General features: G+C 34.2%; 1 protein-coding gene across 1 annotated transcript; it reads left to right on the forward strand.

The window, feature by feature from the left end:
- Nucleotides 1–1,486: 1,486 nt before the first annotated feature.
- LOC114334491 (uncharacterized) lies at nt 1,487–26,035 on the forward strand. The gene is made up of 2 exons (XM_028284535.2): nt 1,487–2,582; nt 24,246–26,035. The coding sequence occupies exons 1-2, from the start codon at nt 1,487–1,489 to the stop codon at nt 25,994–25,996; spliced, it is 2,847 nt and encodes a 948-aa protein (XP_028140336.2). The 3' UTR covers nt 25,997–26,035.
- Nucleotides 26,036–27,330: the final 1,295 nt, after the last annotated feature.

The following is a 27,330-nucleotide window of genomic DNA, read 5'->3' on the forward strand; positions in this document are numbered from 1 at the left end:
TTTGTTACTGTTTACTAAAAGTCTGGGTTTTCACGTTTTCAGTTTTTCCTCGAAATAAATCTTTCAATATAACGGTTTTATATAAAATAACGGTTATTAAAAAATTTAATGGAAAAGTATAGGACATTATTCAGCAACTCTTTCTTTAACCCTCCATGCATCTCATTTTCATAAAATGAAAAAGAACCCTTACTTAACGCAACCTTTACTTCTATTTCGCTAGTAGGTCGTAACTAAATCCATCAAATATCAAATCAAATAATCAAACTCAGTAACAGTAAACCGAATTTGCATCTCACTCTTCCTCGGGGGGTTAAATTATGACGCTTTTTCTTTAAATAATGGTTAAATATTAATTTACTTCGATCCAGTTCGACCTCGACAAACGTTTGCTTGCGGTTGGCGAGATGGATTGAAATCGTTGAAAGATCGAGATCGACATCGTTCCATCGTCGCCTCTCTCGCTCTGCCCGTTGCGTTGTGTTTGTGTATTGCAGTCAGTACGTTTAGTTCGATATGATTCGATCTTTTTAATATTTGTGATTGAATCTTTTAGTTCAGTTATGAGAGTCGATCTTTTGAACTAGTTCGTTCACGAACTACACAGCTCTCTCTAAGCATTCAGCGCTGCTCTATGAGAATTCCTTTGCTTTGTTGTTTACTGTATGACAAAAATAGAGTAAAATACGTTTTTATTTTATTACTTACTGCTTGTATTACATAATTAAATGTTCTGGTATGCAACTTAAAATCTTGCTTATGTGTTTGTTCATTTTTTTTAAATAATCTCAGTTACTCAGTTGGTACGGTATTACCTGCGGACACCAAGGGAAGCAATGCTTCCCTTGCTTCCATGGACCGCACGCCCCTGGTTCTCCTGAGTATTGGGAACTAATCTTTGTTGCAATTTTACAGTGCTGGACAGGCGGGTAGTGAGATGCAACCTAATGGATCACCCTCGGCCTTCTTAGCTCCGGCAATTCGTTGGCTTGCAAATTTTAGAAGCCACGAATACTGTAACCCGAAGATTAGTTCTAATAAAGTTTTATTTTTAATATTGTTAATATTGAAAGTAAAACTTTCATTCGTTTAATTTTATAATTATACTAATTAGTTTTTTAAACAACGGTGTACATCCAACCATTGAGATTTTTCCTTTTATTGGTCAAGTCGTAAAAACTCAAGTGGTAGTTCTGCATGTCCGATCATCATACGATCTTTCCAAATCGTTTTACGTGTAAACTATATTATTTATTATTATAAATGCTTCATGTATAATTATTGTTATAAAAATTTTAAAGTGTTGTATCTGTGGCAAACCAATTTTTTACCCTGGTATTTTAGGTATTTTATATGTTATCATACTCGGGTATCTAAACGCAAAAATGAATTTTCAACATAATAGCATAGAAATTCAGACAAGTAGCGATATAACAAAAAAAATCCAACTAGGTAATATCTAACAGCCAAAGTTACTAGTTCAAATATGTTTGTTCTGATTGCCCAGCTATTTTTAGTATCTTCTGCTGATGCAATATTAAATATTGATCCACTTACAGATCTGAGTACTGAACAGTCTTTAAGTAGTTGTGCTGCTGAATTGGGTCGATTCTATTTTAGAGACCAATTTAATGAAAGCGTTATTGTAATTTTCGAAAATTCTACGAAATTTTCATCGCTGCGTTCATTTTTAGTCAATGAATTAGCCAATGAAAATAAACCATACTATATAATATCTTTGAACAAATCAATATTAAGAAACAAATCAGGAAGAATGTTCAAACATCTATTAATAGAAATGTCGTATGTCGATAAATTCAAAGAAACTATTGAAATAATCAAAGTACTACCTAGTTGGAACCCTAAAGCTAACTTTTTAATTATATCTTTTACAACATTCGAAGATTCAAAGGTAACAGCTAATACAATTTTTACCATGCTTTGGAAAGAAGATATTGTACCAATAGCTGTTATACTAATAGATCAAAAAAAAACAAACTTTGATATCTTTACAAGATCTTCCATGTACGATCTAAGTGTAGATATATCAGAGTTGAATATATGTGGACGATTGAGAAGAGAAAATATAACTTACGATAAAATAGTAATGAGACCAATAGATACATTTAAAAAAGTTAGAGCCAAATTCTACCCATGGCCTCCTTTTACTTTTGACTTAAAAAAACCGGGAATAGAGATACGGCTGATAGATACATTAGCAAAAACATGTAAACTTACTGTGGAGTATTATGAAATTGACCCAAAATATCCTAGCGGGGAAGTTTTCGATAATGGGACTCTAACAAAGGAGTTCAAAGAGTTAGCTGATAACAAGTTCGATATAATATTTGGTGGATATACGTTAACTGACGAAAGAATATTGTACCTCAGTCCTAGCGTTTCCTATTACTATGATGAATTACTATGGTGCGTCCCCAATAAAGAACGTTACCAATATAACATATACATTGAAAAAATCGTAATCTTACTTGGTTTACTAATATTATTAGTATTAATAGTTATGATTTGGTATACTAACAGAAGCGAAGAACCAAAATTAAGATTTGATTCATCTATCGATGGTATCGTTTTAAAAGCATTTGCCATTTGCCTGCACATTACGATTACTCGCTTACCAAAAACTGGCAGGTTAAGATACTTTGTGGGTTTATTAATTATTTTTGCATTTTTTTGCAATACCATGTTTACCACGGAAATAACAAGTTTCTTTATGAAAAGGGAGCCATGCCAGATGTATGATTCAATGCCCAAAATATATAACAATAATTTAAAAACTTATTTTGTGACGAATTCTTTTAGATATTTCAGCCGTGACTTTATTGGGGGAATATCCAGAGATGAGATAGTAAAGAGGAAAATTGATTGTCACGATTCCCTAGAATGTTTAAAATTTATTCAAGAAGGACTTTCCGCTTTCTTGACTACGAAAAGTAATACTGAGTATTTTCTAAATATGAAACAAGTTGATAAAGAATCAATTTATTGCTTTTATTATTCATATGGAAGCTCCATCTCTTTGATAATGAGGAAAGGTTTTTTATATATTAATGAATTTAATACGATTATTCACCAATTATTATCTACAGGAGTAGTTGAAAAATGGAAGCAAGAAATTTTTTCCGTGAACAATAAAGATCAACGAGAACATGACGTTAAGGGATTGAAACTCGAGGATATTATTGTAATATTTTATATACTAATATTTGGTTGTATTTGTTCAATTCTAGTATTTTTTTGTGAAATTTATAAGTTTTAGATCGTAATTATACTTATAAAGTTAGTTAAGTAATCCATTGAAGTGTTAAGTGTTTAAATTTAACATAAATAAGTAAACCATTGGTAGTGTATTTTGTAAACAAACTTGAATAATAAATTTTAAATTAATAGCAATATTTTGGTTTTTGAGCTTTATTTAGGAGAAGTAACAACTTTATAGTTAAAACAAAGTGCGACTTTTTGTTAAGGAACTGACAAAAAAATTATTAAAACGAAACACTGTTGAAAAAAAATGTTGATTACTAGAGTGTTTTTCCCCCTCTTGCATTAATGACAGCTTTTAGGCGACGAGGTATGCTTTCAATCAAATTACGGATCACATTCTGGTCGATGTTATCCCATTGTTGTAATAACAACTCCCGTAGCTCCTAAGCTCCCAAGTAGCACAATAAAAACATTTTAGTTTTATTTAAGGTTTATAAAGGTTTTGTTGTGGTAAATAAGAAGATAATGGCTTTAAAGTTACTTTGTAGATATACTGTCAGAACTTTAAAACTGTTAAGCATTGGTCACTAGTTTTAAAGTATCTAATAAGAGTATCAAATAAGACTAATTAATCTTAATAGATAATTTGTCTTATTGTAGTTTTAACATGGTTTATTCTCAGTTCACTTTAAAACTAATCAGTTTTATGAAGAACTTCAGGACTGTTTGGTTTTATTAGATTCTAGTTGGTTGCCTTTTAGTTTTATTGCAGTTTTAATGATTATCCTAATATGACTAATAATGAAATATCAAGACTATTATGTCAGTAAAACATATGCCTTAAAACTGTTTTTTTAGTTTTCTTTAAAGTTGCTTTCATAAAAGCAATTAGTAGGCTACATTAAAACCAAACGCTCTTAACTGAATCAATTTGCTTATCGTAAAGACTAAACTATGCTTCTTGTTAGAAACAATAAAACTAAACTCATCCCCTCTTCTTTCATGTCCAAAATGGTCGGTCATTTGTTTTAGAGCGAAACAGTGGTGTAGCGTGTGTTGTAAAACGTAGAAGTACAGTTAGTATGGAAGAAATAAGTCGCAAGTACTTAAAATATAAACGAACTGGTCATTTTAAAAGAAAAATACAACACATACAGCAATGCGAAGCCTCGATTTTAGGTTAGATTTACATTAAAACCGAGTGGCATTATTGACAGCAGCATTAAAACTAAACGGTTTTAATCCCAAGGACACCTTGCTTTTATGTAGGATATATGCTCTTGGAAAGGTATAAAATAAAACCATTTGATCTTAACAATTCTCTGTCGATAGACCAAATAGTTTTATTTGGATTTCGGCCATATTGCTTTCTGGGGATGCTGAAAGCCATGATATATTATAAAAAGGTTGTAATTATGCTTACATAAAAATTATAAATAAGCGTCTTAAAGACATAAATTCTATTTATTTTAACATTAAAACATTAAAATCGTAGATAAAATTATTTTTCTTTCAAATTAATATTTTTCAGATTTAATTTTTTTTTTATTATTTTTATTGTTTTATCGCTAAAAGTCAGAAATTTTAGGGCGCGTGAGTTATTAGACCTATTTTTGTTAACATTATCAATAAAGTTGGGTGCGCAAGTGTTTTTCTACCTTGACAGTCCGAAATAACCAAGTACTATTTATTATTTTATGATTACAAATACGTATCTACCTATCATAACACATGTAAAAATTTGTTGGCCTATATGGAGTATATCGGTTTAAAGAATCATTTAATATGGTAAATTGTCTTTAAAAGTCTCCATTTAAGAAACCTTTTTTAAGTTTGCTATAAAACTGCCTGCACTTAAAGTGTCTTTTAACATGGTTTTAAAAGCACCTTCACAGCAGATTTAAAACCAGTTTGTTAAGAAAACAAAGTTTTAAGGTTTTTATTTTTGGATTGACCTCTTTCAGAGTGGGCTCTTTTATGCTGAAAGCGGTTTTATTGCAACCTTAAGGTTTACTTAAAAACCAAATGGTTTTAATTTTACTTTTATTCTACAGTTTTAAAGCATCCTTAAAATACTTAATAAACCCGTTCGGTGCTACTTGGGCAGTTCTTGGAGCGGGTGTATGCCTTCGTATACTTCAGCCTAACTCATCCTAGACATGTTCGATAGGATTCATGTCTGGACTGAGTGTAGGCCAAGAAGACCCCCTAATTCCCACTTCATCAAAATATTCTCTGACAACTCTGGAAGTATGTGTCCAGCATTATCATGCATCATGCATGAAAATGCCATTCTCGCCCATAATAGTCATGAAAGGCATAACATGATCATCTAAAACTTCTGTACTGCATCTTTTAGCCGTAAGGGAGATAATTTGTATGAAAATTAACTCTGTACGATGCAACAGCAACGAGATCTAGCTTTGACAATAAGTTCGAAATTAATATACCAGGCAGGGAAGACTGGAAGGAATGTGTACCCATACAAGTTGTTGCTAATTGGTACACTGATGGCTCAAAAACATCGGAAGGTGTGGGAGCCAGCATAGTAGGGACAAATCAAGGAATTCTTTTCTCGGTTAGTCTATCAAAGGATGTCGTCACAGTTTTCCAGGCGAAAATAACAGCAATCCATCACTGTGTGGAAGAAATAGACAGGCAGAGAAGAACGTTCCGTTCAGTTGCCATCTTCACAGATAGTCAGGCAGCGTTTAAGGCACTCAATTCTGTAGAGGTCAATTCTAAGCTAGTATGGGATTGTGTGTGTGCCCTAAATAAATTAGGACACCGTAGCAAGGTTACGGTAGACTGGGTACTGGAGCAGGAGGGTCATAAGGGCAATGAAAAATCAGATGAAATGGCCAAACAAGGCTCATCAATGCCATTCGTTGGACCGGAACCCTTCTTCTGCGTTGCAAAGGCAGTTACAAGAACGGCTACAAGAAAGTGAGTAGCTCACAAGTCTTTGGAGTGGTGGAGGAATTCCATAGGCCAAAGACAGGCGAAACAGTTCATTACAGAACATTCGCCAAAATTTACGGCAGACCTAATAAGTAAAGACAGGAAAACATTCAAAGCCATAGTAGGTCTGCTAACAGGGCATTGTAAGCTGAATAGGTACTTAAAGCTGATGGGATTGGCAGATGATGACCTGTGTAATTCTGTCACCTGGAAGAAGAAACAGCAGAGCACATTCTATGTCAGTGTGACAGTCTGGAAAATGTGCGGTTCTTTGCATTAGGAGAACAAAATAAAACGGCAAATAGCTACATGAAAGGTTCAGTCTCGAAGCTATTAGATTTTTTAAAAAGAGTCAGGCTAGAGAATGTTATCTAGAACCAGAGGACCACAATAGATCTGAAAATGTCGCAGTGGAATAGGCCAGAAGGCCACCTCTTTAAATATATCTAACTCTGTACGTGCTTGTGAAGTAATTCCTGCCCCTACCATAACTGACCCACCGCCAATGGGAGTCGCTCATCAATATCAGCCGCAGCATATCTTTCTCTGAATCTTCTCCATACTCGACAACATCCATCTGATCCATTGAGACAAAAACAAGACTCATCTGAAAACAGTATGTTGCGCTAAGTGACATTAATCCAATGGAGGTGAGTCTGGGCAAAATTTAATCTTCCGGCGTTGTAATGGTGGACCTGTAGTAGCCATCTTCTAGCGCAGAGGCTCTTCTATTCCGCATACTTTCTGACACCACAAACCGGTCATCTCTTTGGGGGGTGATTCGATTTCGTCTGAATCCTGGCCTTCTGGTGATTAGACCAGTCTCCTCATAATGCTGGTAAACATTTTGAACTGCACATATCGACTCCTTCCAACAATAATTCTTGTAGTTTCACGTTGTCCGCAACCATTTTCTATCAATGCTAGAATTCTTGCCACAATAACAGGATGTAAAGGCATTATGATTCATTAGATATACACCATCAACAATACACTGTACCACAGCGTTTTCCAAACTTATTTTTCCGTGACCCGGTTATTTTTGTGTTTATCCTTCGTGACCCACTATTTACATACTACATACTCGCTACATACACTGGTGTGTGTGAGTGTGTGTGTGTGTGAATGAGAGGTGCGAGGTCCGAGGTGCGAGGTGCGTGGTGCGAAGTGAGTGGTGCGAGGTGCAATATGCGAGGTGCAAGGTGCGAAGTGCGAGGGGCGATGTGCGGGGTGCGATGTGCGATGTGCGTGATGCAATGTGCGAGGTGCGTGATGCAATGTGCGAGGTGCGTGGTGCGATGTGCGTGGTGCTTGGTGCGTGGTGCTTGTTGCATGGTGCGTGCTGCTTGGTGCGTGATGCGTGGTGCTTTGTACTTGGTGCGTGGTGCTTGGTGCGTGGTGCTTGGTGCGTGTTGCGTGGTGCTTGGGGCGTGGTGCTTGGTGCGTGGTGCGTGTTGCTTGGTGCGTGGTGCTTGGTTCGTGGTGCGTGGTGCTTGGTGCGTGGTTCTTGGTGCGTGGTGCTTGGTGCGTGGTGTTTGGTGCTTTGTGCGTGTTGCTTGGTGCGTGATGCGTGGTGGTTTGTGCTTGGTGCGTGGTGCTTGGTGCGTTGTGCGTGGTGCTTTGTACGTGGTGCTTGGTGCGTGGTGCGTGATGCGTAGTGCTTGGTGCGTATTGCGTGGTGTTTGGGGCGTGGTGATTGGTGCGTGGTGCATGGTGCGTGGTGCTTGGTGCGTGGTGCTTGGTGCGTGGTGCGTGGTGCGTGGCGCTTGGTTCGTGGTGCTTGGTGCGTGGTACTTGGTGCGTAGTGCTTGATGCGTGGTGATTGGTGCGTGATGCTTGGTGCTTTGTGCGTGGTGCTTGGAGCGTGGTTTGTGGTGCTTGGTGCTTGGTGCGTGATGTGTGGTGCTTGGTGCTTGGGGCGTGGTGCTTGGTGCTTGGGGCGTGGTGCGTGGTGCATAATGCTTGGTGCGTGTTGCTTGGTGCGTGGTGCTTGGTGCGTGGTGCATGGGCACCTTCTCTTGTACTTTAAATACAGTTAATTGCTACCTTGTAATGTTATATTTAGATTGTTCGAGTAATAAAAAATGCCACAAAGATAGGCTACCTTGATTAACCAATTGACATAATGAAAACTGTCTTTAAATTGAAATATTGCATCCATAGCCGTTGGTGGATGTTGTTCTAAGAATAGTGAAATTTTTTCCATTAATTCAATAAGTCTTTTTAAAAAATTCTCTCTTGATAGCCAACGAACTTCGCAGTGTAAAATATGTTCATGTTCACTTGAAGATCTGAAGCGACGAGGCGAGGCGACCCGGCATTTTGCTTTCATGGCCCGGTACTGAGTCGCGACCCACCGTTTCGGAAACGCTGCTGTACCACCGATAGGTTTGAGACAAAAAAAATAACACCTAATTGAAAAATTGACAAAAAACTGTAAAGGTTCCACTAGAATGAACGCAGATTTTTCATAAAAAAGTCGTAAACGTCGTAAATACAATGATAATACGTGACTGAACTGACAGATAACAATAGCAAATTATACATCATTTCTCGAAAAGCAATATATCAAGGCCTACTAAGAAACCGATACAACCGTAAACGAATTACTACCTCAAAACACAAAATTTAAATGTGACCTAAATTTTTTGATCGCCAGTGTATAATATACAAGTTAATGAGACATCAAATAAATGTTCCGTGTTTTGTGAAAGATATGTTATTATTTCTGATTTCTGAGATATCCTAGCCTAAACTGCAAAAATACATAGCTGTATGCCATTTGACTTTTGGTTGATACGGGCAGTCCCAGAGTCCCAGGCAGCGCTAGGGTATAAGGTACCCGCCTGCAAAGCTAGCGTAGGCTTTTTAAATTAGTATTTTCTATTTTCCACACGGGTAATTTCTAGTGGTTGGTTGGTTTAAGTGTGTATAAGTTTGACGGAATCAACTGGCTTGCTATACGTGATTTCCTTTTCATTAAAGAATGTTGCAATTAATCTTATGGATTCTAAGGTTATGTGAGTTTTCCTACTTCTGGATACTTTTAAATTTCTAATCATAATATCGCTTCCATATGCTTCTCCTTTATGCCATCAATAATCTACAAATAAATAATCTGGCTCATATGTTTTTTTATATTTTACTTATGGTAAGGGAGCAGTTACTCGAGCGCGTCAGATTATCACATGGGAGAAACCTTGTACCCTGTAAATGAACCTCTACCATATATTGGCTCTTAATACAGGGAAGTTTGTTAAGGGGGTCCGAAAAATAATCTATCTAAAAATAAGGTAAGTTAAGTACATGCAAAACAGTGTATATTTAAAAAAACTGACGATTTGAGCGGGCGTAAGGAAATAAGTGTCACAAAATTACACAAGAAAAAAGCGACTAATTCGAGAAATTTACCCAGATCGAAAAACTAAAAAATACGTGTTCAATATTTTTCAAAAATCTGTCGAATGATACCAAACACGCCCCCCCCCCCCCCCACGGAGAGGGCTATGGGTAAATTTAAAATTTTAAATAGGAATCCCGCGATATTTTGCGAAATGAACAATAGATCGAAAAACTACAAAATACACGTATTCAATTTTTTTTTTTAAATCTATCGAGTGACACCAAACGCGACCCCCACGGAGGTGGGGTGGGAAGGTTACTTTAAAATCTTAAATAGGAGCCTCCATTTTTTATTATAGATTTAAATTCATTACGTAAACATAAGTAACTTTTATTCGAGACATTTTTCCGAATTATGGATAGATGGCGCTATATTCGGAAAAAACGATTGTTGGAAATGGAAAATTAAATTAAAAAATGAAAAGTCCCCACTTAAATGGAAAACTTTACTTAACTTTTTTTGGTTTTAAGACCTCATCTTCACAACACAATAATAGGTCCCCACAACGCTCGAGTAACTGCAAATTTAGCATACTTTCCTCCCCTACTATAAGTAAGTTATGATAAAAATAAGAGAACTCTTACGAATTTTTTTAGGGAAAACTGAAAAATAAACATACCTACTTATGTACATTTTCACAAAAATTAAAATTTATTTTTTTACACATCCTTTATTTCTTGAAATCTGTTTGTACAATTAAAACAAAACAATAATCAATAGGTTTATCACATTAACCTAGTGGGAATCCATCCAGTGATGAAAATCCTTTGCGATACATTTCTGATAAAAATATCTGAGATATAAATAACAATTTACAAAGACATATTTTACGAACATATAAAAAAACATCAATAGTTATAATACACACACATTAAATTATATACCTAATCTACGCATGATACTATAAATAAAGAGATAGTATTTTCCCGTAGCGCAAATACGTCCGAGCTCGCGCATTGATGATGTAACTGGAGACCGGAAGTTGAATTTGAATTCTTGTTAAAGTTAAATGGGATTTGTATGCATTATTTGATGAAATTATTCAATTAGCAAAATAAAATTAAACTTTAATGTATTCGAAAAAAATTTAGTGTCGAGATTCCAGTCAAAATAACTGTAAAAGATACAATATAAAATACAACCGCGAACAATTCAAAGTAATCGGACATTACGAATGATTACGAACCATTACGAACTTGCCGGTCTCCAGTTACGTCACGACTTCCGGATGTGCAATATATTATCTTGTTATTTATAGTATCATGAATCTACGTTTCAGTAATTACAGGTACAGAAAGGTCTAATGGGTCACGTCGTTTTAATCTTCCTCTCCTCGGTCGCTTAAGTAGGTCTTGCGCAAGCGTATTTGGATGCTTCAGTAGTCTATTTTTGTTGGTTCCACTGAGTGAGACAACGGTGTCTTTAATGTTTTGGATCTGAAGGGCTCGATGTATAACATAATTAGGCACATACCACGGTGTATTGGTAATATGTCTCAAGACTTTTGATTGGAAACGCTGAAGTTTCAGTAGATGGGAATTAGATGCTGTACCCCATATCTGAATACCGTAAGTCCAAACTGGCTTTAGGATAGATTTATAAAATAATAATTTATTGTATAGACTTAGTTTGGATTTTTGTTCATGAGCCAATACATTTTTCTGTATATTAATCCGAGTTGTAGTCGTTTTTTCCAGATGTGCTTTCCCCAATTTAGTCGGCTGTCAAAATGTATTCCTAAGTATTTAACATCATTTCTTGTGGGTATGATGGTATTGTTTATATGCACAGATGGTACACTTTCCCTGCATAAAGTGAATGTTATATGTGCAGATTTGCTGCAATTTACTTTAACTAGCCACAGTTTTAACCATTTCTCTAAACCATTTAAATGATGTAAATTTTGGCACGCTGTAACTGGAACCGAGATAGAGGCCATTATAACAGTATCGTCTGCGTAGGTAGCAATTGCGCTGTTTGCTGTTGTGAGAATATCTGCTGTGTAGAGTAAGTATAAAGTTGGTCCCAATATACTGCCCTGAGGTACTCCTGATATAATGGGAGTTATGTTTGATACTGCTTCATTATGTCTAACCTGGAAGTATCGATTGGTAAGATAGGATCTCAGAAGTGTATAGAGAGGATGGGGAAAATGAGTTTTTACTTTAGATCGCAGCCCATCGTGCCATACCTTATCAAATGCTTGTGAGACATCCAAAAAGGCTGCAGTGCAATATTCTTTCTTTTCAATTGCATCTCTTGCTACTTTGGCAACCCTGTGTACCTGCTCAATTGTTCCATGTTGTTGCCTGAATTCAAACTGGTACTCCGGAATCAACTTTTGTCTGTCAATGATAGGATTCATTCTTTGAAGGAGTAACCTTTCAAATATCTTAGAGATAATGGGAAGCAAATTGATTGGACGATAAGATGATAGTTCGTGTGGATCTTTATTTGATTTCGGTATTAGAATAATTTGTGCCATTTTCCATTGAAACGGAAAATAGCCTAACTTTATTATAGCGTTGAATATGTACATAACCAACCGAAGTCCTTCTTCAGGTAAGTTTTTGCAGATTTTTCCCGATATTAAATCATACCCTGGAGCTTTTTTAATATTAAGATTTTTAACTAAATCTTTAATTTCATTTATTTTGATATTTTCGATAGGAGGTGACATCTGGTAGGGTACATCTAAGCTCTTGTGAATGAATTCTTCTTCTTCCGCAGAAACAATTCTGGGATGAGGTTGAAAAACTTGCCTGAGATGATTAGCGAAAGCTTGGGCTTTATCGTCATCTGCCTTGGCCCAATCACCATCTCCCTTTCTAATGGGACCATCATGCTTGATCTGATGTTTAAGTTTTTTTGAGAGTTTCCAAATAGAGTAATTTGTGTCATCCGAGACCTTCAAGAAATTCATTTATGCCTTGATCTTTGTATTTGTGTAGTTCCCTTTTAAGCATGCGAATACCCCTATTCAGTTGAGTTTTGTCCCCAGGAGATCTGGAAGTTTGCCACTGTTTTCTTAGTTTTCTCTTTTCGTTGATTAGGATTTTTATAAGATGTGGATATGGTGCACAGTTATTCCTCTGATTTAGATCTGGAGTTGCTCTCCAAGCTGCCTGTTGAATGATTGTTGTAAGGTTTTGGACTGCTTCCTCAACATTTTCATTTATTTTAAGAGGAATAATTAAATTAATTGCATTTTGAATATTAACTCTGAACAGACCCCAATTTGTTTTATGATTTGAAAGGGAGGAGTATTTATTTGTATTGTATACATGTTCCATCACATCAGTAAATATGGGAGAATGGTCCGAGGAAAGGTCAAAAGATGGTTTAATATTTAAAAAGTCACTAATAATTCCTTTTACGATAGCAAAGTCGATGAGACCAGGAATTTTACTTCTATCCGTAGACTAGTAGGTTGGTTGTCCAGTAGAAATTGGAGTCAAATTATTGTCGATTAAACTTTTAATAAGTTCTCTTCCGCGTGTTGTTATCAATCTTGAACCCCAACTTGTATGTTTTGCATTCAAATCACCGACTACAATGAAATGATGACCAAGCCCATTGAAATAACTAGAGAAATGTTCCTCTTTAATTATTTTACCAGGGAGACAATACGCAACTGACATCGTTATATGTTCCTTGCTAAGTTCTACGGATATCGAGGTTGCCTAAATGTTTATTTCACATACTTTATTTATTTCGTGATGTTTTATATTACTTCTAATAATTAAATTAGAAAATAGAAAAAAGTATGATTTAAAAAGTCATCATTTTTAAAATTTTCGTAGAAATACATTTTAAAAAATGATAGAGAACTAAATTTTAATTTTTGCTACGGTTTATAAATATTTTACTTTTGTTTATTATTTTCGTACGATCTAAACTAACCGAGATAGAAACGTTTAAAGCCTAAATTTTATTGCGAGAACCGTGTAATCGGGGCCTTTTAACCTTTTATCTTTAAAAAAATACATTAGTGATTTCAAAAATTATATTTAACACGGTTTTATAGCCCTTGAAATTATCTTTCAAATGGTTTTTGGAACATTTTGACGCCTGTCAAAGTTTTCAATGTATTTTAAATGTAATCATTTTTTTTTGAATCCTGAGAAAACTAATAAATATTTTTGAAAAATTTAAACGCAGAATGAAACATTACTTTATTACCGAGGGCCGAAAGTCCCTTAGAATGAATAAAAAGTTTCTTTTGAATGAGATATTTGAAATTAAAATCACACTACATTTTCTCTTAGTTTTTCACCCCTGTAACTTATTAAAATAAACATTATAGAAGTTTTCAGAGCCTTTCGGCCCTCGGTAAGAACGTAATCTTTCATTCTGCGTTTAAATTTTTCAAAAATACTTATTAGTTTTCTCAGGATTCGAAAAAATGAATCCTCATTTAAATACCATTGCAGCCGAAAATACGTACCCATCCCCTTAACTTGATAGGTATCATAAAAACTATTAGAGTGATTCTAAAAAAAAAACAATAAAATCTTTTTGGAAAAACTTTGGATCATAAATTTTGAAAAATTTTTGGAGCAAAAATTTTACTTCTATTAACTTCTTCGGGAGCTCATTTGATAGATATTCCTGAGGACTTGGACAAGTGTTAAGTAAGTATATGTTATAAAATGCATCGTTTGATCGTTATTTAAGCTTGAATATTTAGATTATTTGAGTACCTACTCACCGAAAAAAATATACTCCCAGTTACTTGTAAAAATTAATAGTAAGGAGTTTTTCAAGTAAGGCGTTTATTTGATTTTTTATTATCTTTAATTTTGGTTATGGTAACTTTTTTCTATCAATAAAACACTGAAAATTTTTGTTTTCACTATTTCCACAAAATGTATTAAAAATTATTGTCACTACAGCTGTTTCGGCAGAGTGCATTTCTCAAGTGGTAGGTTTTTACTATGCATGTACACTTTAAAGTCTCTAAATGAATGGGTTGAGGAGGATAACTTTTTATAAAAATCTATAGTTTTTACATGTCTTTTTTTAAAAAGTATTGTTTTATTTTAATATAACTTTATACAACAAATTTTGCTTAGAATTTGTTCCTCTATCGATTTCTGGGATTATTTTTAATAAAATAATTTTAACCCCCCAGAGATGGTGGCATTCCCCCCATGGTAAAAGCGCAAGTTGTCGCCATGTCACTTTTGTTTCTTGAGGTATTCTCTAACCACTCATCAATTTTCATGAAAATCCATATGGAGGTTCACCGAAATCGGATGTAATAGCTCATATCCACCTTCAGTGACTGCACTAAGTATAATATGTGGCTAATAGTTTCAATATTCGCTAATGATTAATATTTACCACGTTTTTTCAGTGTAATAGTCAACATTTTACCTTTATGTATTAATTATATTAAAGGGGAAGTACTAAAGAAAATAAAAAGAGGATACAGTGGAACCCCGATAAGTCGGCCCCCGATAACCCGGAATTCCGGCTAACCCGGACCGATTTTCATCAGACAAAACAAACATTTTTTCCACTTTGACCGAGTTTGTTACCAAGAAATAAACAATACCGTAGACAACTGTACGTAATTTAGATGTACTGTTCATATTCGTTGGTGTAATAAGCAAATTACCTTAGTCCATTTTTTGCGAAAATTGTTTTTTGGTGTCATCTAGTATTAGACGGTAAAAGCTACAGCCTGACAATTCCCAAAACCGCCATTATTATTTTATTTCGCGCCAATTTCGCTAAACAAATTTTGCTGAAGTCAAACGTTCTGTTCACATTCATACGAATATTGCCTATGTCCATTGTTTGATCACGTGTTCACTTGCACGTAACAGTGTTTCTGAAGTTGTTTTGATTGAAAACGTTAGAAAATGTAAGTAAATAAATAGATATATTGTTGTGGAATTGTTTTTTTTTAAGGAAATTCAAAAAAATTAAATTTATATCAACGACCATAAAATCATAGTTTTTCATCACCCTGTATATGACCAAGATTGTATAGAATTCAATTTTGCTATTAAGCAAGTGTTTTGGAAAAATTAAAACGATTAGTGATAATTATTCGACGAAATGGACGGTACATTAACAAACAAGTGGGTGATTAGAAAGTGGACAGGGCGTTGACGGGACAATAACGTTTTTAAGATCCTTCCGGGAAGGTATTTTAATGTGGTAAACAAACTGTATTAGTTTTTAGTTGTAAAAGTAGAAATTAGTAAAGAACTAATTATGATATTCTTTGAAATTTGACAAATTGGAAAAGTTGTTGGAAGAATATTTGGTTTCTTAAGAAATAAATGGTTTTAGAGAGGTTGTTGTTTATTGGATGGAAAATATCAGGAGAAGGGATAATGAATGTGAGAGTATGGATTTGAGAGAAACATAAAGACACTGTGTAATTGACATCGGAAGAGAGCAGTCCAATTTTTTATAAAGTGTAGAATCAGTGTAGAGTGGTGTGATCGGCCTTTGCGAGCAGAATCAAGTTGAAACCAAATCGTCGACCGGTTGAAGAGTTAATTTTCCTGGTCCGAGGGAGATTCCTTTGTTTTGTCTAAAACGAGTAGCTGATTATTATCCGTTTGTGCACAAGATATTCGAGCAAGTCCTGTGTGTTTTTCTTGGAAGCAGTTTGGACGAGAGGGACTTTTTCGCAACACCCAGAGAGTACGTGTTGGGAGAATCAAGGACGGCGCAATCCAGAAAACGAGGGAGTGAAGAATAAAAGGTTAGTCAAATCATTTGTAGGAATTGAGAAAATTTATTTATATCAAAACCATATTTGTTTATTTGTTTATTGAACAATTTTTTTAACGCAGTTAGTCATTTCAAATTTGAGAAATCAATTCAAAAGAAGAAAAGTAAAATTCATTCAATTTACTATGAGTAAATAAGAAATTAATCAAATAAATATTTTGTCAAAACAAGGAGATATCAAGGCCGCGTCTCACCATCAAATAATTTGATCAAACAGTTTGAGCAAACTCCGGAAGTACGTCAAAGTGACGTCACAATTGCAGTTTTTTTGAAATTCTAAAAATCTCTGCTCTCACTATCAGTCTACTTTGATCAAATTTTTTGTATTGAGTTGTCTAACTTGTTTGTACTTTATTTAAAATTAAAATTTTTCATTATTATCCACAATGAACACTCAGGATGTGACGTCATTAACTGTCACTTTCAGTTCAAACCAGTTTGATCAAATTATTTGATGGTGGGACGCGGCCTTTAGAGTTAGAGTTTCATTTATTAAGTTAGAGATTGTTGCAACAAAGTTAAATTTTAGTATTTTTTGAATCTCTTTAGACTTATTTGATAAAAACAATAAATTACATTTATATGATTTTGAGTGTTTTCAATTTCCCTGTTTCTACCCTGGAAGAAGTAAGCAACCAGAAATACTAGAAGCCACATATCACAGGTATTGTATTAAATACAAGATTAGCCCTGAGAATAAAATTGATTGGAAAATTTAATTGGAATTTAGTTGTGTTTTTACATAGGCAAGAAATAAAATAATTGAATAATTAATTAAATTAAGAATTTGCTAATTAATCTAAATAAATAGAAAAAGTAGAGCATAACAATATGTATTTTGATATTGTTATTAATATACAGTGCTAGTCAAAAGTCTGTACCCCCCCTCGTATCTTTTAAACGGTTATAGGTACATATAATAGTGAAATTTGAAGGGAGGAAATAAACCATAAACGGACGTAAGCTTCTTAACAAGTCATGACAGGTGACGTATTAGTGACAGATGACATTACAGTGCCACTGTGACCGATAATTTTAAATGGGACCTTATGGCAAGTGATACCTGGTTTGAAAGGTATTCAAAATACCTATTTAGTCACACTATTTTTTTGGGTTTTAGTTGATTTTGGTGAATACATTAAATAAATATAATATTGTAGCTTTGCATTTAATTAATAAAAATTCAAATGTCCGCCTGTGGTTTTCTTGTAAAAAAGTTGACGTTTTTCAATTCTCTAGTAGCTTTTACGTCAACGTCAACCTATTTGACAAGTAATCATATGCGGAATTTTTAATTTTTATTAATTAAATGCGAAACTAGAATTTTATGTTTATTTCATTTATTTATCAAAATTAGCTTAAACTCAAACAAAGTTAGTATGACTGAATAGGTATTTTCAATACACTTGCAACAAGGTATCACTTGCCATAAGGTCCCATTTAAAAGTATCTTTCATTGTGGCGCTGTAAAGTCATTTGTCATAATTACGTCACCTGTCATAAATAGTTAAGAAGCGTACGTCCGTTTATTTCCTCCCTCCAAATTTCACTATTATAGGTATAACCGTTCAAAAGATACGAGGGAGGTACGGACTTTTGACTAGCACTGATTATAGTATAATAAGTAAAAAGTCTGTGTAAATATTTTGTTCAATTAATTTTGATTAATTATGTATTGAATGGAGTTAGGCAATTTTCTCTTTTATTACTTTTGTTGTCTTTTGGACATAGGCAAGTTCCACAGTTTTTTGTCTCTCCTGTAAAATTTTCGATCTGTGACTCAGGCAATTTGCTTATTAGACCAACGATATGTATTTCAAAGTTTTTGCAATTATAATGTAGTCGGTCTAATAAGCAAATTGCTTAAGTCACAAATTGAAAATTTTACAGGAGAGACAAAAAACTTTTGAACAAAAGTAAAAAAAGAGAAAATTGACTAACTCCATGCAATACATAATTGTCCAAAATTAAGTAAACAAAATATTTACACAAACTTTCTAGTTATTGTACTATATCCATATTAATAATAATATTCAAAATATATTTATTTACTTACATTTTCTAACGTTTTCAATAAAAACAACTTCAGAAACACTAACATAGGCAATATTCGTATGACTGGGAAAGAACGTTTGGACATCAGCAAAATTCGTTTAGCGAAATTGGCGCGAAATAAAATAATAATGGCGCTTGTGGGAATTGTTAGGCGGTAGCTTTTACCGTTTACTACTAGATGACACCAAAAAACAATTTTCGGAAAAAATGGACTTGGGCAATTTGCTTATTAGACCGACGATGTGTATATTTGTTCATTATTTATATGTATTTTATTAATTTTTACCATATTCTCCGGCTAACCCGGATTTTCGATAACCCGGATCGACCGCGGTCCCGATTAATCCGACTTATCGAGGTTCAACTGTATATGAGACTATAGTGAAAAGTATTACTCTATACTATACAGCTGTGAGGTATGGCCACTGAAAGAAAGAACACTGGCAACGCTGAGAGCAACGGAAATGGATTTTTGGAGAAGACCCGCTGGAAGATCTAGAAGAGAAAGGATTATCAACGAACGCATTAGATGAATAATAGGAATCAAACGAACAATTACGGATGACCTAACAACAAAACAACTTATCTGGTTCGGACACATACAAAGAATCAGTGCCGGTGCTAGGGTATAAGGCGCCTGCCTGCAACACTAGCATAGGCGCCCTTCGATTTTTTAAATTGATATTTTTTTATAGCACCAGCAGAACAAAAAGCTCAGTTTGGCGCCCCCTGAACAGGGGCGCCCGCCTGCAGTGCATCCCTTGCAGGCCCGTTATCGCCGGCCCTGCAAAGAATGGATGAATAACGAATACCAAAGGAAATACTACAATGGCAATCAGAAGGAAAGATAAAACGAGGTAGACCCAGTGGCGCAGCTAAAGATTGGGGGGCCTCCCCGCAACAATTTTTGGTGGGCCCCCGTATTATAAACATAACGACAACTAATAACAGTATAATTATTACTAAAATATATGTCAATGACATTATTTGGCCTTTGTATAAGTCTTCATCAGTTAGTGTTAAAGGATTTTTTGGGAATAGACATGAAAACCTATTATACATGTCTCTAATCCGACAAACCTATTAGTAAGTTATTATATTATATCTAAATTTACATTGAAAAGATTAACTTTTGCTATAAGTTATTTTTTTATCGTAGCTCATCGTAAAAAATTTTTTATACGTTTTATCCGTTTATTTTTAAATTCCGATATAGGTATAATATTATAATAATACCCTACTATTTTGCTATTCCTGCTGCTTCTGCTAAAGTTTCGGAAAACAAAATTTTCATTTCTCGAAAATTATCACGAGTTTTTTCAAAAAGTTGAAGGGCCGTTTCAGATTGCAAAAGTTTTGATGTTAGATTCACAATTACTCATATATAATAATGCATTAGCTTCTAATTTTTCATCGTTTTTTTACGCAATGAAATCATTTCAATTAATGAAAAATTTCATTATTTGTTGGAAAGCTTGATGCAAAGCCACAATAGCATAATGTCTGTATGACCACCGGGTTTCACATAATCTTTTAAGTGTTGGCAAACGCGATGAATCCAAAGTCATAACAGCACATAGTACATCCCATATTTTAATACTTGCACTAAAAAGAAAAACATATAATATTTTAATTATATCCTAAAAAACAACTCCTGTACACCAGCAACGGAATCATTCAATACTAGGTTCAGATTATGGGATGCACGACGATCAACATACAAAGCTCTTTTTCAATGTCAGTTATGCGCCTTTGTACGCCTGAATATACACCGCTCATAACGCTTGCCCCGTCATACCCCTTCCCTTTGCAGTTGTGTACGGAAAGGTGCTTTGATTGTGAATTTTAAAATTTCCCAATAGGGATGGACTCGATTCTAGCCGATCCGAGTTTTTGACAAGCTTTAACTTTCGAGCCAAGCTCGGCTTGAACTTCGAGCTGCAGGTTGAGCTCGTGGCTCGTGTCAGCTCGACTCAAATATTTCGAGCCGAATCGAGCTGGGCTCGGCTGGAATTTTTTCCATGTTTTACTGATACACTGTATATTGAAAATACATATTTATAGTCTGAATTACTTATTCCCAAACAGAAGTATCAGTCGCAGCAGAAATAAATGAATTAGAACATGTATTAAGTATTAGCTAAAATATGGACAAGCTCGTTAAGGAAAGCTCTGCTCGTTTCGAACTCAGCTCGACTCGGCTCAAAAAAAATTGTTTCAGCTCGAAGCTCGGTTCGCAAGAAACAAACCGTCTTAAGCTTGAAGCTCGGCTCCTCAAACGGGCCGAGCCTCAAGCCGAGTCCAGCTAAGCTCGGGCTTGTGACCATGCCTATTTTCTAATATGCGAATGAATCCCAAGAAACTTCCAACAACTTCTGTTTTAGAAGGTAAATAATTATTTTCATCGCAAGTCATTTTTACATACCGGAAAATAAAACTAAGCTGTTCGTATTTTGAAATATCTTGTGTGGTATCAAGAATTATTGAATAAAACCAATTTTTTTTAATTAAATTATTCAATTTGTTTTCAGTTTCTTGAGCCATCAAATGTACAACTTCGCTTTGTATTCGTTTTGTTTTTAAGTTATCGTTTTTATCGATTAATTTAGCTAAAACAGGATCATTTTAGCTAGTAAAAGAAGCACGGACAAAAAATTACAATAATTTGATATTTTGCAGTTATGTATAGCTTTACACGCTCTATCTAAATAGCCATTAAAATAACAGTGTTGCCATTTAAGAAAATTAACGATGACGTCATATTTCTAAATTGGGACACCCTGTATATATTATTATTGTATGTAAAAAATTAAGATTTAAAATACTAATCGAGAGATCTGAGCATTTTTCACAAAAACAATTAGTATTTGAACTATTGAATTTATTCCATTTGGCTGACACACGCTGTATTATTCTACCATAAAATTAACATAAAAAATGAACAAGGAAAAAGAATAGATTTTGAAAACTATTGTTCATATTTTAATTCTTCCATTTTCAATAATACCAATTACGCAATACGTAGCAACTTTGTAGCAACACTCTTCAATGTTTAAATGCACGCACACTGTAATCTGTAATAGGTACTAAACTAATGTTACCAATCCTCAAAATGGTGGCAATACTGATATACACAGCGTGCCCGCGCGCCGTCTCTCGTCGCTCGAACAGAGCCGTCGCTCCTTCAAAATTTTCAGAAACGAGCTAGACCGGATCGATAGCGAGGTTTCTCCTGCGTTACCACTGCCAGTATCGGTAACAGCATATATAATAAAGTGCAATGGATTCATTTATCTCACCAATATTTTCGTGCGTCTAGTTGGCTATTTACTGAATTAGGTACTATTAACAAATATTTCTGTTGGTAAAAAATATAAATGGAATTATTTCATAACAGTCATAAAATATTTATTGCAAGATTTTTAACTGTTACCAATGGTAACGGTGGTTACACGGACGCTTCGCCAGTGTTGCCAGTTCAATGGACACAGACCAACCATGAGGAACCATGTTGCCCTTTGAGCACTCCTAACACATTCAATCTTTTAACATCGACTTGGAGTCTGGAGTCGCTATAAATATCATATAAGTATCCTGTAAACCAGGGGTTTTCCTTACTTTATCCGGCCCATTGAGAAATCCCGCAAGCAATTTTTTTAAGAGCGTAGGCGCAATGCTTTTTAAATGCATTCATTTTTTTCGAATCCTGAGAAAACTAATAAGTATTTTTAAAAAATTTATACACAGAATGAAATATTACATTATTACTGAGGGCCGAAAGTCCCTGAAAACTTCTATAATGTTTATCACAGAGGTGAAAAAAAAGAGAAAATTTAGTATGATTTTTAATTTCAAATATATAATTCAAAGAAACTTTTTTTTTATTCTAAGGGACTTTGGGCCCTCGGTAATAATGTAATTTTTCAAAAATATTTATTAGTTTTCTAAGGATTCGAAAAAAAATAATGCATTTAAAAAGCATTGGTCCGAAATTTTGCGCCTACGCTCTTAATCTCTTTTGTGCAATTTAGCTGAAATCAACAGTATTAGTGTTCGTAGTGTTCGTATAAATAATAAATATCTATCTTCTGCTTTTCTTAAAAGAGTCTATGTGTTTAACCCGGTTCAGTTGCGAATATTTTTCGGCCAGAGTATTTGTCGTCTACCAAGACCCCTTCTTCTTCGATTTTACCTTCATAATCAGCTGCTGCAACAACTTACAACAACTTACTTGCGTTATCATTTCTAAGTATGTGTCCTTTCTCTTTGCTGTCTTTCTCCTTTTAATGATGGTCAAAAGTTCTCTGTTCCTTTTCCATTCTGTGCAACACCATTTCGTTCGTAATATGATCTGGTATTTTCAAAATTCCCCTAAAAAGCCACATCTCAAAAGCTTGCAGCTTTTTCATTAAGTCAGCATTAACAATCCAATAAAGAGGAATAGAGTGGACATAACATTTTTATTATTATCCCGGATTTTTATAGTGTTCTCCGCCTTCCGGTTGCCAGTTTCCAGCTTCGTCCGTCGTTGCATTCGTCAGAGTGAAAGTTCCTTTCCGACATTGCCTTCTGAATGCCGCCTAGCCAGGATTGTTTCAGCGTTCCTTTCTTCCTTCTTTTCCTTGGCGTCCATTTTAAAATTTGTTTTGGCAGCCTGTCGTCGTCCATTGACGTCGGCGTCGTACATGACAATATCAGATCAGTTGCCTCCTTTGAATTCCGTCTATGATGGTTGACTTGACATAACATTTTACCATCCGATATCAGATTTGCAGATTGAATCTTTGGTTACTCAAAAATTTCCTCATCTTCAAAAAGGCTGCTCTTGATTACTCTATTCTTGATCGAATTTCTGAAGTTCATTTTTTATCTGGATCCTTGTTATGGCTTAATATAATGGACCATAAAAATTTCGTAATTTTACTGTGAACAAATTGTTCGCATGCACACACCAGAAAGACAATTTATTATTAGTATATTATACTATTTTATACTTATAGTATTTTTGTCAAAAAAATTTCTTGTGCAGAGAAAAACCTCCACCAAAAACATTAGCGTACATAATGGGTATAGTCCTCCGGCCCGGGAGACATTTTGAAAATTTCATTTTGGCCCGCGCTTAAAAGTATTTGCCCACCCCTGCTGTAAACCATATTTCTCGATGTTACCAATTTCATAAGGTTCCTAGTTTCATGTACTAAGCAGAACGCACTGAAGATGATCTGATCTAGATCGAAAACGTTTTGCGAATCCTTTTGGATAACTTTTAATGGTTTTTAAGAAACTTTTTTATACCATTGTATAAACGAAGTTTTTACTTCTGTATGATTTTTTAATTAGGTATGGTATACAACCAGCTACTGGGATTTTCCCATTGATTTTGTTTTAATTTTATTATTAAACTAATTAGTTTTTAAAACTTTGGTATACAGCCAATCACTGGAAGTTTCCATTTTATTAGTTAAGTTGTAAAAACACAAGCGGTAGTACTGCATATCCGATCATACGATTTTTTCAAATCGTGTTCACGTATAAACTATATATTATTGATATCTATAAAAGTTTCATGTATAATTATTTTTATAAAAATTTTAAAGTTTTGTATCTGTGACAAACCAATTTTTTACCCTGAAGTATATTATAATATGTTATCATAATCGGTTATCTACACGCAAAAATGAATTTTCAACATAATAGAGTATAGAAATTTAAACAAGTAATAATGTATCCAAAAATTTTCCAAATATTTAACAATCAAAGCTACTAGCATAAAATATGTTTGTTCTGATTGCTCAGTTATTTTTTATACCTTCTGCTGAAGCAATATTAAATATTGATCCACTTACAGATCTGAGTACTGAACAGTCTTTAAGTAGTTGTGCTGCTGAATTGTGTCAAATGTATTTTAGGGATCAATTCAATGAGAGCGTTATTGTAATCTTCGAAAATTCTACGAAATTTTCAACTCCCCGTTCATTTTTAATCAATGAATTAGCCAATGAAAATAAATCATACTATATAATAGCTTTGAACAAATCAATATTAAGGAACAAATCAACAAGAATGTTCAAACATCTATTAATAGAAATGTCGTCTGTCGATAAATTCAAAGAAACTATTGAAATAATCAAAGTACTACCTAGTTGGAACCCTAAAGCTAACTTTTTAATTATATCTTTTACAGCATTCGAAGATTCCAAGGCAACAGCTAATACAATTTTCACCATACTTTGGAAAGAAGATATTGTACCAATAGCTGTTATACTAATAGATCAAAAAAATTTAACAAACCTCGATATCTTTACAAGATCTTCCATGTACGATCTCAATGTAAATATCTCAGAATTAAGTATATGTGGACGATTGAGAAGAGAAAATATAACTTATAATAAAATAGTAACGAGGCCAATGGAAACATTTAAAAAAGTTAGAGCCAAATTCTACCGATGGCCTCCTTTTACTATGTATGACGGTATTTCTTTCGACGGTTCTTTCAGCTTAAAGAAACCGGGAATAGAGAAAAGGCTGATAGAGACATTAGCAAAAACATGTAAACTTACTGTGGAGTATTATGAAATCGATCCAAGATATCCTAGCGGGGAAGTTTTCGCCAATGGGACTCTAACAAAGGAGTTCAAAGATTTAGCTGATAACAAGTTTGATATAATATTTGGGGGATATACGTTAACTTACGAAAGAATATTGTACCTTAGTCCTAGCGTTTCCTATTACTATGATGAATTACTATGGTGCGTTCCAAGCAAAAAACAATACCAATATGATATATACATTGAAAAAATTGTAATTTTACTTGGTTTGCTAATATTATTAGCATTAATAATTTTGATTTGGTATACTAACAGAAGCGAAGAACCAATATCAAGATTTGATTCGTCTATCGATGGTATCGTTTTAAAAGCATTTGCGATTTGCTTGCACATTCCGATTCCATGCCTGCCAAAATCTAACAGGTTGAGATACTTTGTGGGTTTACTAATTATTTTTGCATTTTTTTGCAATACCACGTTTACAACGGAAATAACAAGTTTCTTTATGAAAAGGAAACCATGCCAGATGTATGATTCAATGCCCAAAATATATAAAAATAATTTAAAAACTTATTTTGTGACGAATTCTATAAGATATTTCAACAGTGACTTTATTGAGGGAATATCCAGAGATGAGATAGTAAAGAGGAAAATTGATTGTCACGATTCCCTAGAATGTTTAAAATTTATTCAAGAAGGACTTTCCTCTTTCTTGACTACGAAAAGTAATACTGAATATTATCTAGATATGAAACAAGTTGATAAAGAATTAATTTATTGCTTTTATTATTCATATGGCAGCTCCATTTCTTTAATTATGAGGAAAGGTTTTTTATATATTAATGAATTTAATACGATTATTCACCAATTATTATCCACAGGAGTAGTTGAGAAATGGAAACAAGAAATTTTTTCCGTGAACAATAAAGATCAAAGAGAACTTGGCGTTGAGGAATTGAAACTCGAGGATATTTTTGTAATATTTTATATACTAATATTTGGATACATTTGTTCAATTTTAGTATTTCTTTGTGAAATTTACAAGTTTTAGAACGTAATTATACTTAAAGTTGGTTTAGTAATCGAATGAAGTATTAAGTATTTAGTGTTTAAATATAACATAGATAAGTAAACTATAACGTTTATATACAAGGTGACTGAAGAAACATTAAACAAGCCAAAAAATCCTGGCTCGAAAATTCATGTAAAGAAATAGAAGACCTCCAAAAAAACATGACTGTTTCAACCTCCACAAGAAACTTAAATACACCTCCGGATATAGAATACAGAAAAATGCTCACGTTTAACCCAAATGTGCCTGACGTACAATAAATTGTACACCATAAAAATGTTTTGACTTGTACATATATGCGCATTCTTTGTCTTGGTAACAGCGTAAATACTTTCAGTAAGTCTCAACCAACCATAAGGTGTAGTTTTGAATTGCTCACTTTGCGATATCTTTTTTTTCCCATAATCATCACTACGATGATGATTATTACGATTACAATCTGGTCATACTTGATCAATGAGCAATTTTAATCTAACCTAAATTATTAATGTTTCTTAAAATTAAGAGCTTACCCCATAGCGTCTCTTATCTAACCTAACAAGATAGTGCACTATTCTAGCATACACACTAACGCGCACAAGCACTATGCTCTGCTTTTCACTATCACCTATCACTTAAACTAGTTCATAAGGCTTTGTCAGTCTTCTAACTTGCCCAGTGGTATCGAGGAGCTGGATTGCCTCAATATTCTCGTGCATATGAAGTCATTGCTCGTGACTTCCTGCCATCTTCTTGATGATTAAATCCACAGTTTCCATTCCTAGGTCCTTATGGAGATCACTGTTTGTAACATACCAAGGAGCATCTACAATATTTCTTAGTATTTTGTTCTGGAATCTTTGTATTACTGTTATATTACTTGGTCTAGTACACCCCCATAGTGGGCATCCATAAGTCCATACAGGTCTCAATATTTGTTTGTAAATTAGTAACTTATTATGCATCGACAATGTGAAGTTCCTTCCAATTAGCCAATATATTTTTTTATATCTTATATTTAGTTCTTCCCTTTTTTTCTTAACGTGCACCTTCCAGCGTAGTTTTGCATCTAATGTTATACCCAAATACTTAGCAGTATCTGCATATGGTACTTGGATATTGTTGATTATAACTGGTATATATTCTATTTTTTTGTTGGTGAAATTAACATGGACAGATTTAGTTTCATTCAGCCTGATTCTCCATTTTTGTGTCCATTTATGGATTTGGTTAACTGCATTTGGACCTTGTTGGTCGCCTCTTCACTTGTTGTCCCTACTGCTTGAATAGCTGTATCATCAGCAAAGGTTGCAACTGTGTTGTCTTCCAGTACA

This window comes from Diabrotica virgifera, chromosome 5 (genome assembly GCF_917563875.1).
Source record: "Diabrotica virgifera virgifera chromosome 5, PGI_DIABVI_V3a".
NCBI lineage: Eukaryota > Metazoa > Arthropoda > Insecta > Coleoptera > Chrysomelidae > Diabrotica > Diabrotica virgifera.